Here is a 10,870-nt window from a genome sequence, read left to right on the forward strand (position 1 = left end):
CGGGAGGAGGGCCGGGGCCCTGCTTTGGCCACTCTCACAAGACAGTGGCTACCGTGGCTGAGTCATGGCACCCTTTGCACCGCAGCGCTGGCGCTCACAGCCCTGCACCTGCTGTGCACCCAGCCACTATCTCCAGGGATAGTCTTTGTAATCACTGGAATAAAGTGCACAAGGTGCTGGAACTTATCACAGGTGGTTTTCTTCTGTTATTTTATCTAAGGCAGGACGGCAATTATGCCTCCTGCATCCGGTCTAAGGAGTTTGAATTGTTTTATTACTTGGTGTTGATGAAAGCAGAACAAATGGGATGACATGTTTGAAAATACCAGGTCTGTGAAGGATGAAATGGCAGAGCCAGCACGCTCCGACAGTTCCATCCAGCACAGAGATGCCTCTGGGAAGGTTATGAGTGGCAAGCTGGTCATTTCTCTGGCACAGCCCACTTCTGCACAGACGTAAACCAGTGTGTGTCCTAGTTTGCTATGCACTCTGACAGCTGCCATTAGAGTTTCCAGAGGAGCCTGCAGTTAAATAGCAAAGGATCATCCTTCTCAGACTGATCAAAGGCACCATCTCCAGGGACGTGTGGTGAGGCTGGAGGACACCTGGAAGGCAAGGAGAAACTCTGCACGGTTGAGGGGAAAAGTCGAGAGTGAGACGACAAAAGGGATCGTGTTTCTGTGTTTCCAAATTCTCAGATGTTTTGGATTTGCCTGGGAGCCATGAGAGGAATTAGAAAGGGCATTTAAACCAGAAAGCAGTGCATTTCTATGCTCATCTCTTCTTCCTGGTGCAGTGTTGGAACTTTCCTATACTCTTTTATATCCTCCCCCTTCTTCCAAGAAATTCAGATTGGATGTTTGAAGTTGCAGTGTTTCCTGAACATGGTGAATCCTTGTTCTGTTTCATTTGAAGATGACCTTGATGATGTATATGTTTTGTGTCTGCCTTCATGCCTGGTTTCAAAATGTTTGTATATGGAGTTGAGACTGGGGGGAAGGGGGAAGTTTTTACCTTTTTGTGGGGACAGACTGCAGGAGATGTCACTGGGACATTGACTCATGAGAGACCTCATGGCTGTTGCCGTCCTGCCAGAAGGACAGAGATCAAGCAGTGATCGGAGCAGATGATGGTCTAGACTGCTGGTTACAAGGACTGCTTCCAGCTGTTTTGATCTGTGTGTGTCAGCAGGAGCGGCAGTAGAAATACAATCAGAGCTCTAGAGGAGATCATAACTTCTGCAGGGACAGTCTCTGCTCCAGAACTTGGTGCTGGGGAATGATGTAGGACCTTCATGAAGGTGCCAATAGTACCATCAGTGAGGAGGCCACACATCTTGCTGTGTTGGTCCAGGTCTATTCTGTTCAGGGACCACCTGTCATCCCCCTGTCCACGAGATGAGAGGGAGAGGGGCTTCCAGAGAAATGTGTGCAGGTTAACACTTCTCTTTGGGAAGGAAAGCTGGGAAGCCTTCCTAGGTAGATGGTATTAAACATGTCATCACCTTCTTGTTTCTTCTCTCACTTTCTGGCTTGTCCCAGAACTCTTTGTACCAACAAGTGCTATTTTGAAACTGTGTTTGTGGCCAACAAATGTCTTTAACATAATATGTTCTCTTTTTGCAGGATAGAGAACTGCGTCCGGAAGAAATTGAAGGTAAAATTTGTTGCTCCTTCTGTGTCCCCTTTCTCCCTGCCCAGTGAAAACCTATTGGCTGGCCCTTCCATGTTGGCCCCCATGGGTTAAAATAATTTGGGGCAAATCAAGGGAGATGTTTACTGGAATAATTCCTGGAAACCCCAGCAAAAGAAATAATGTATAAAACTGTAAGAGTGCTCACTGTGAAGGAGTTTGCATCCATTTCAGATTCTTCAGGGTGGGAGGATAAGTAAGTAATAGGATATTGGCTGTTAGGGAACTGCTGTCCTTCCAGCCCCCACAGAAAGCGTTGTGGAGCATGATACTATAATATGGTTCCAAGGAAGCTGTTTTACCTGCTAATCCCTACAGTGAGGGGTATGTAATAGAATGCAGAGGTAAAAGTTGGAAAAACTTAATAGTTGCAGTTTCTTTAGGGAGCACAGTTTGGCAATGAACAGTTTGTGATGGTTGTAGTCCAAGCAAGCTCTCTTACAAGGAATGGGTCAGCAGTGCTGCTGACAGAAGAGCTTTACTTTGCTCCAGTCATTGCCTCATGCAGGGAGACCTGGTGGGAAAATACTGAGTGTCGTAGAGAGTCTGGCTTCATAAAATGCTGTTGATTCTGGGGAGGTTTCTTGGAAAAGGTATTTCAAGCTGTCACTGACAATATTGTTCTTCTATTCCCACAGAATTAAGAGAAGCCTTTAAGGAGTTTGATAAAGACAAGGATGGGTTTATTAACTGCAGGGACCTAGGGAACTGCATGCGGACCATGGGTTACATGCCTACTGAGATGGAGCTAATAGAGCTCTCCCAGCAGATCAACATGAACCGTGAGTAATACACACCCAGCTGTACCTGCCTGTTGCTGCTGTGCCCTGCATCATTGCCTCAGGCTCTCTTGGTATCTGACTGCCTCTTTTCCTTTGGATTTTTCCCGTGTCTTCTTTGGTTCTGATATTCACTCCTTATCATCTCTCCTGTTTGTTTGTGGTCCGTGGAAGTTGATGCCTTTGTTTTTGCTTATCAAAGGGACTGTGTGGACTGTGCTGTATATGGGAGCAGTGAGTGGAAGGGTTGTCCTTCATGCTTATGTTGTCAGGTATAAAACTGCCCTTAATGTGGGCAGTCAGACACTGGTGCACAAGTTCTGTATTGTCACATTGAAGCTGTTGTCAGATGGTGTCAGACTGAAGAGCGAGCTTGGGAAGATGGGGATGCTTTGATCAGATGGGTGATGGATGGGCTGTTGCTCTGTGGTGGTTTTTTGTGTATCTGCTGTGTGCCTGGGGATGGGCTGCAAGCGAGCTGTGCTGGCAGCATCAGATGGCAGTGTCTGCTGCAGTCATGGAAAGATGTGACAAACGCATCTGATTCACTGTAACTGTGTTTGTGGCCCTTGTCTTTCACCATCATTTTTTTGTCACCTCTCATGTGTAGCAGCGAGGGTATCACCCTCAGCCAGGCAGGGAAAAGCATATTTAGTGCATCTTATTTGTGACACAGGATTATGTTAAAAGGACAAGTTACTTGGTCAAGGGAAGGAAAACAGCTGTGACATACGCAACCAGTCACACGAAAGCAGCTGATAACCTTGGTACACGAGTGCTTGGGAATTTGAGAGTGTTGCTGACAGCTCTCAGGGCACTAACAGGTAAAAGAACTAATACAATGAATAAACAGTTGGACATGCATTAGTTGCTGTAATGGAGCAGGACTCCACCACTGCTGCAGGGCACTGCCTAGGCCATGCAGGAACATCATGCTGTGCCCTTGCCGTGCCCTTTGGCACAGGCACAGAAGAGAGTTGCTATAAGCACTAGAACGATCAAGCCTCTAATACGTCATATGTGATACAATAAGGGTGTGACAGTCCATGGCAGGCTAGGATGGAATAGCTTGGGCTCATTCTGCCTAGCCCATAATCTGGAAAACACAGGGTAAAACTACCTCTGCTTTTCTTTTCACTGTCTCATACCTTCTGTGCTTTGCTTCTTGGAGAACCAAGTGCTCTCTGGGGCACACAGAAATGCAGAGTGCTGGTCTTGGCTTACTTACGGAGTTCTTACATACAATCTTTCATCTTGTCCAAAGTGGGCGGCCATGTGGATTTTGAAGATTTTGTTGAGCTCATGGGACCAAAACTTCTAGCAGAGACTGCAGACATGATTGGTGTAAAAGAACTCCGTGATGCCTTCAGAGAGGTGAGTGATCCCTTCTGTGTGTCCCCAGAGAGGTGAGCAACACAAGACACGATAGAGAGAAGAAGGAGAGAAGAAGGAGAGAAGAAGGAGAGGAGAGGAGCGAGGAGAGGAGAGGAGAGGAGAGAGGAGAGGAGAGAGCAGCACAGTGGAAGACCTAGAAAGAGCCCAGTCAGGCATGGAATAAGAGAGGAGCAGAGAACATTACTAAGATAAGGGAACCCTTGAGGCAAGGAAGAGGAAAGCTGGTGCAGACACAGCATTTGCAAGGGATTTCTGAGGAGAAAAGACAGACTGGATCCAAAAGACACCCAAAGGAGGAAAAGGAAGGACATGGAAGCAATGGATAAAATATAGGGGGTTCAGGAGCAGGGCAATACAAAAACCAACCCAGAGCAAGATCTGTTTCTATTAACTGTATTTCCTCTGCTGGTATTTTTAATGTACTTGCAGTTTGACACCAATGGTGATGGGGAGATCAGCACCAGTGAGTTGCGAGAAGCCATGAAGAAACTTCTAGGGCAGCAGGTGGGTCATCGGGATATTGAAGAGATCATCCGGGACGTGGATCTGAATGGAGATGGGCGTGTTGATTTTGAAGGTGAGAAGGGATCAATGCTTGCTGTCCATCTGCTCTGGTGTGAGTCAGAGTTTCAGATCAGAAGCTGAAGATTTGCATGCTCAGGGCCCAGGTTTCTGAAGTACGGAGAAAAAATAATTCCATTTTTTCAGTCAGCTGAGTTGTTCATTTGTGTATCACGTTTTTCTGCGTCTCAGTTTTGACTGGGTCTCCATAATTCTAGCATGGTAAGAGATAGAACCTCTCACACAGAAGCAGATTCTGGTGCACACATGCTGTGTCTACCATCATTTTATGGGGCATTTTCCTTTCTTTAAATCTATTGCAAGAGCTGTGAGATGGCTGGATTCCGTTTCCTCTGGCTCACCTTTGTTAACTGGGTTTGTAGAGAATTTGTTTCTGTCCCTTTATGCCAGAAGATGGTCATGTGCCAGCTGTGCTCACTAAGACTGCAGATATCTGATCTAGAGCTGTCCTGTAAAATCCTAGAGATAATTAATTTCTTCTCACAGTTTTCATGCCAGAAGGACTTTGAAAAATAAGAGTGGTTAGGTTACTATCCTAGCCATTAGCTGTGGCAGGGGGAAAAGGAGCAATATTAATAGAGCTCAGGGTTTCTGGCAAGGAAGCAGTTGATATCAGACAGCTACGAAGATATAAGAGCTGGAAGGTGTGAGAGTATGGCAGGCTGCTTTTTTCCCTGGTGGAAATCCAGTTGTCCCTTTGCAGTAAGTGTGAAGTACAGGAACTATAGACTTAAAGTAAAATTGACATAATTTTTTTGACTCAGCAGCATTCCTGGATCTCCTGCATGACAAGGCATCTCAGTCCTCAGGAGGAGGACCCTCTGAGGGCTTTGAAAATATTAGAATACTACCACTATCTTCCTAGAAAGTATCTGGTAGCTGTAGTTGTTCTAATGCAGTGGCTGATTACATGACAGTAGCTCTCCTTGTTTCCCACAGCTAAATTTTGTTAGACAGCTAAAATACATGAAATGCTATCCCAGTATCATTTTCTCTGTGAATTACCACTTTAGCTGTCAAAGGACACCTCCATCAATGGAAAAGGAGAAATCAAGGGGGTAATTTCCACTGTGCTCCTCTTTGCAGAGTCTTTAGTTTCTCAGCAATTTGAGTGCAGAATGAAGACACATTTATATTTGATGGCATTTACACTCAATTTGAACAATTGCAATTGACTTCACAAACTGCAGGGTGGTCAAGAAGTAGATCCAGGGTATCCTTACAGTTAACATGTATCTTTAAAAACAGGAAGTCTCTCAAAGTAAACTTTTCTCTACAAAAATGCTGATACCTAGCAAAACTCTTGTGTTTTCCCACATTGGTATCTCTGTGAAGTGGCAAGTTTACTAAGAAATCATACCATGTTCCCAAAACTGTAAATCAAGGTTCCCTGAAGTTACAGTGAAGGGAGACAATGCTTGCTGTAGTGTGACACAAAGAGTTGCTTGTGCAAACAAGACCGTAGGTGCCTGGGAAGGAGTCCAAGGCAATGAATTGACCTGCTAGTGGGATTTATCACCCATTATATCTAATGCAAGAATTAAAGCCCATGTTGTGTGAGCTCTCAGGACCAGTCTTGGAGCACACAGACTTTTCTGGCAGCCTGGGGACTCCAAGTCTCACTCTGTCTGCTTGCTGTCTCCAAGGAATGAGAGCTGGGTTGAGGACCATGGATGCCTTCTGGTTCAGGGCTGTCTTGTGTTGTTGGTTGCAGAGTTTGTTCGCATGATGTCCCGCTGAAGATTATTCTCAGCTAAAGAAGAATCAGCACCTTAGAGAGGGCAGAAAAGGACCTAGATGGAGCATCTAGCCCTGATGTTCCTACATGAAGGTTTATCGGCTGGCTGCAATTAAGACATTGCAAGATGACCTGCTGCTCCTCCCTCATGGTGGTCCCCATGCCCCTCCACCCTTTCACACTGTGAAAGACTTGCAACTTCCTACAACTGGAACCATTCCTTGAAGATGATTGCAGGAAACTGCAGAGCCAGGACTTGCCATGATGCTTTCATGGGATATTTGCAACTTCAGACTCCTCCTCCCCAGCTTTATTCTCCCACCATCTTCTGCAAAGCAAAAGCAGGAGAAATCCTCTTGGCTTGGTGGAAGAGAGCAAAGCCATTGGGACTGGTGGCAGCCTCAGGGCGTGCTCTGCACTTCTTGGTTTCCCTTGGTGAACAGTGTCTGTGTTTGCTGTCTCAGTGTGTGTCTATCTGTGTGGAGTTATTTATGCTTCCCCAACACTTATTTGCATCTCCTGTGTTTATGTTTACCAAGAGTAAATTCAAATATATGTCTTGTGGGGGGAAGGCGATAAATATGCACGTTGAAATGATGTGGAGCCTGGATGTCCCTGTGAGAGGTGGTGGCCGGTCTGGGGGGAGAAGGGCTTGGGCAGATGCACACCCCAGTGTTTGCACTGGGATCCAGAGGCAAGCCCTTGCCGCAGGAAGGGGAGTCAGTGCTGGCCACTAAGCCTGTGTCAGGACCCTGCCCTCCCTCCTGCTGTCCCCCATGGTCAAGGGGCCTGGAGGTACCTCACAGTGAGGGCAGTGTGAAGGGTCCCCATCTCTGCATCCCCTCCACTGGTATGGGTGCAGGTGAGAGCCCCTGCAGTATCGTGGCAAGGAGCAATGGGAGAAAGGGCCCAGAGGGGAGCTGGGTGGGAAGGGGATAGGCAGCAATAGCCAACCTCACCCTTTTCAGATAATTTTAAACACAACTGTGAGCACATGTACAGTGAGGCCATACTGTGGCAGCTGAGCTGTAATTCCACTGGTGTGGGGATTGGCTGGGAGCCTCCTTGTGTGGCAGTGCCCTGCTCTCCAGCCTTTTCACACTCAGAAATGCTGCATGTATCTGCAGCAGTGACCATGACAGCAGCCTCCAGGCCCTACCAGCTGCTTCCATACACATCAGATCTTCTCCTCCTTTCTCCAAGATACTCCCAACCTACCACTCCCTTCCCCTACTCTACCAGACCTACAGTTGTCTCCTTTCTCTATGTGAGGGCTCAGTCACAAGTTGCCAGGATTAATGTCTGCTTGGCTTCAAAGGGCACCATCATCACTGTGTTTCTTGGTGAGACTGGGAGCTGTCTTCCTCTTGGTTGCCTCCTTACTCAAACTGGGTGGTCAACGACCATAATCCTCCTGCTTCCTCCATCTCAAATCTTTCACTTCCAAGGTTCTCTTTCAAATTCTTGGGATCCACAAATCCATGTCCCAGAGGAGGATTATCTCCTCTGCTTTCCTGTTGCTGTGCCAACCAGCACAGCTGCAGTGATGGCTGATGCTCCAGTAACAGAAAAACAATGTTTCTCCTTATATTTTTTGTGTGAGTGCATGTTTACTTGTATTTGCACAGGTGTGCGCACTAGGAAAGGTTTGTGTGCATGCACATAAAAGCAAGGAGTGCAGATAGGTACCCAGGAGTTCAGCAGTAGAAGTTTGTATGCAAGTGGGTGTATGCAAACTGTGTGTGTGTATCTATGGAGCTGGTCCCATCTTGGCAATGTGGGTGTGAGCCAAGAAATTGGAAAATGGGTATTTACAGATCTCCACATCTACTGGCACAGCAGCTGTATTGTGGTTAGGAGATGAGGGTGATAAATTGAACAGAGTCCAGAGTCCTGGTACATTATGAATGTGTTTAGGGTAATACTGGGGGGGAGGAGCCGTGTGCAGGCTCGTGTCTGCCAAAGGCAGTACTGGTACACAACTGTGCTTCACTTACAGTGGAGCCTGTTGAGGAAGGAGCTGCTTGTGCATGTGGAGCAGGAGGACAGTTATGCTGCTGCCTGTGTGCTGCAGAGTGCTGTGCCTGCCTGTGGGCACCAGGAACAGCTTGAGGCATATGCCTTGTGTCGCAGCCAGCCTGCATGAGCCCAATGGATAGTCAGAGGCTACAAGTGTGGTGGCTGCCTCTGCCTGCTCCTTCCCAGACCCTGCCCTGAGCAGTCACATCTTTTGGCTCCAGCATCAGATGGCAGGACAGTCTTTATTTAAAAGGACTACCTCATTTCTAGGGGCTGGACTGATCCCCAGTGCAGAATCATGGTGGCCGGGTGTCTTCCCTGCCAACTATAGCCATTTTCACTTAGGCAGGTCCCTGTGTTTGTACTGTGGCAGAGCTGTCCCTGTCATCCCAAGAGTACTAGGCAAAAGGTGGCTGCAGGACACCTTTGTGTCATTGCAGAGGCAGTCCTGGAGCCACAGCTACTTCTGAGGAAAGCTGAGTCAGCCAAATCATCTGTAGCTCTTTTCTGCTGGGTCTCACCATGATACAGTGAACAGGTCAGACAGGGCAGCTCTCAGAAGCCTTCATGTTTTTTCTTCCAGCAGAAGCTCTTGAGCTTCTAGCTGCTAGCCTGATTTTACCTTCACAACAAACCCCAAATATTCCCAGGGAATTTTACTGTTTTCTTGTGTAGATAGGGGCAGAGATTAAAGATCCAATCTAAATAATCTAATTCCAGAGATAATCCTTTTGCTCTCATCTCCAGTTTGGTACCAGGGAGGCTTCCAAGGAGCTCTACATGGCAGGGCACAGCTGGTCTCTTGTGGGCACCTGAGCCTTGTAGCCCTGTGTCATTTGGGAGGTGGCTCAGGGAGCAGGGCTGGCTCACATTGATTTCTTAGATGTCTCATTAGCCATGAGGCCTGCTTCTGACCCATGCATCTTTGCTGCTCTTTTTGGACATCCCAAATCCTGATCACATTTTCCAGCAGGAGATGGTTAATACCCTAAACATGTGCCCCTTGTTGCTCGTGAACAATCAGGGTGGTAGGTAGACCAGGCAGGACTGATTCAAGACTGAGTCATTTTGGCACAGCTGCCAGGAGACAGGGAGAGATCAAGGGATTGAGAAGATGACCCTGAGCCTTTCACTTGTAGGTTACTGGTGTAAATCCAGCCTGCATCAAGGGACTGACTGATGGCTCAGTGGATTAGGAACAGGATGGAGCCTTTGACATCTGGGGCACAAGCTAGCATCAAGCTGCTGGTGTGATGGCAAGTATTGATTCAGGGTGGGCAGTGTAGGACACCACGGACACAGGCAGCATGTCTGCCATCCTCTGCCAGGAGCTGTGACCAGCCTGTGACCTAGGGCGAGGGCTCCTCTTGCCCCCAGATGAGCACAGCCACTGTCCCTCCTCACTGCTGCTGTTAATCCCTCTCGCTTTGTGATGCACTACTGATTCTTGGGAAATGATAATCCAGGCTGGGTTTTAGAAAATGCTCTACCTGGGGACACCTGGTAACACTTAAAGTATTTATGTGCTTCAAAGTTGTGTTCCTGACCCACACATCGCAGTTTAAAGTGTAGGATTAGGGAGGACCATTTGTAATCAGCACAAATGTGCTCTAATGAGGCCTCCCTTGGCCTTGCCAACTAGACAGCATTATCCTGGCCACAGTTGCTTGAATTTGGGGGACACCCAAGAAATCACAAACACAGCAGGGATACAGAGTAGCCTGGATTTGATCAGATGCTGCCAGGGCTGGGATCTGTCACAGAGGTGATTTGCCAGGAATCAGCGTGAGGTGGCTGAATCTGGAGAGGTGCTAAGCATGCTCATTTCATGCTACTAATTGGGATGTGTTTTCCTAAGGCACTCTGTAGTTTTAGGAACCCCTTCCTGGCAGCAGCAATGGTGTGGGTGCACAGCAGTGCCATGTCTGCCCTGACCCAGTTATACCATGAGCCCAAGAACTGATGCCACAGCAGCAGGAACATGCTTTGGGGACCAAACCCTGGGCAGAGCAGACTGGGGAGCCGGGGGTGGGTGGTTACGCATTCCCCCAAACAATTCACCTCTGCAAGACTGTGTCTGGTTAAGAGGCCTGCAAGTGCATTATAAAAGCAACAAATGTGTCTAATTCTCAGTCTGCAGTACCAAGTCTTTATTTATAAAAGCAAATGCTTTGTGAAAGATTTGAATTAATAAAACATCACTGGGACTTAGAAGCAGCCACTGCTAATGCAGCCAGTGCCAGGAGCACAGACCTGAGGCCTGGCTGGTATCTGATGCCTCAAGGAACACCGTGATCAGACAGAAGGGCAAACATTAAGTTATTTGTTCCCCCACCGCATAGGGAGTGAGTTTCATTCGACCTCCATCTGGCGTATCTCACTCCAGCCACCCAAGACCTTGCCAAGGTCCTCCAGAAAAAAAAACCCCAGGATTTTACATTCTCCTATAAAGTGCAAGCCAGGGATCAGGTCCCTGGCAGTGTCACAGTCACCTCCCCGCCTTTGCCTTCACTGGCCGCTTTGCTTCTCAGGCAGATTTTTGTGGTGCAAGGTGCTTGCACGCCACCGGCTGCTTCGCTCCTTACCGGGCGGGCGGCAGCTGCCTTCTCCTTTACTCCGTGGCAGGGGCGAACGGGAGAACCAGGGTGTTCTGCCAAGGCAACGA

The 10,870-nt window shown here is 47.8% G+C and overlaps 1 protein-coding gene across 6 annotated transcripts in view; it reads left to right on the forward strand.

The window, feature by feature from the left end:
* CABP1 (calcium binding protein 1) overlaps positions 1-6,783 on the forward strand; it is a 27,562-nt gene extending 20,779 nt beyond the window's left edge. For 5 of the 6 annotated variants that reach the window (XM_017732192.1, XM_008632063.2, XM_017732190.1 and 2 more), the window contains 5 exons: positions 1,626-1,656; positions 2,331-2,474; positions 3,736-3,845; positions 4,296-4,443; positions 6,163-6,783. In XM_017732192.1, coding sequence (XP_017587681.1) covers positions 1,626-1,656; positions 2,331-2,474; positions 3,736-3,845; positions 4,296-4,443; positions 6,163-6,188 — 459 coding nt within the window. In that variant the 3' untranslated portion in view covers positions 6,189-6,783. Of the gene's footprint in view, positions 1-30; positions 888-1,625; positions 1,657-2,330; positions 2,475-3,735; positions 3,846-4,295; positions 4,444-6,162 lie in introns of those variants that run through there. The other variant, XM_008632064.2, reaches the window with a different exon arrangement.
* Positions 6,784-10,870: the final 4,087 nt, after the last annotated feature.

The sequence above is a fragment of the Corvus brachyrhynchos genome, unplaced genomic scaffold (genome assembly GCF_000691975.1).
Source record: "Corvus brachyrhynchos isolate BGI_N302 unplaced genomic scaffold, ASM69197v1 scaffold864, whole genome shotgun sequence".
In the NCBI taxonomy this organism is placed as follows: Eukaryota; Metazoa; Chordata; class Aves; order Passeriformes; family Corvidae; genus Corvus; species Corvus brachyrhynchos.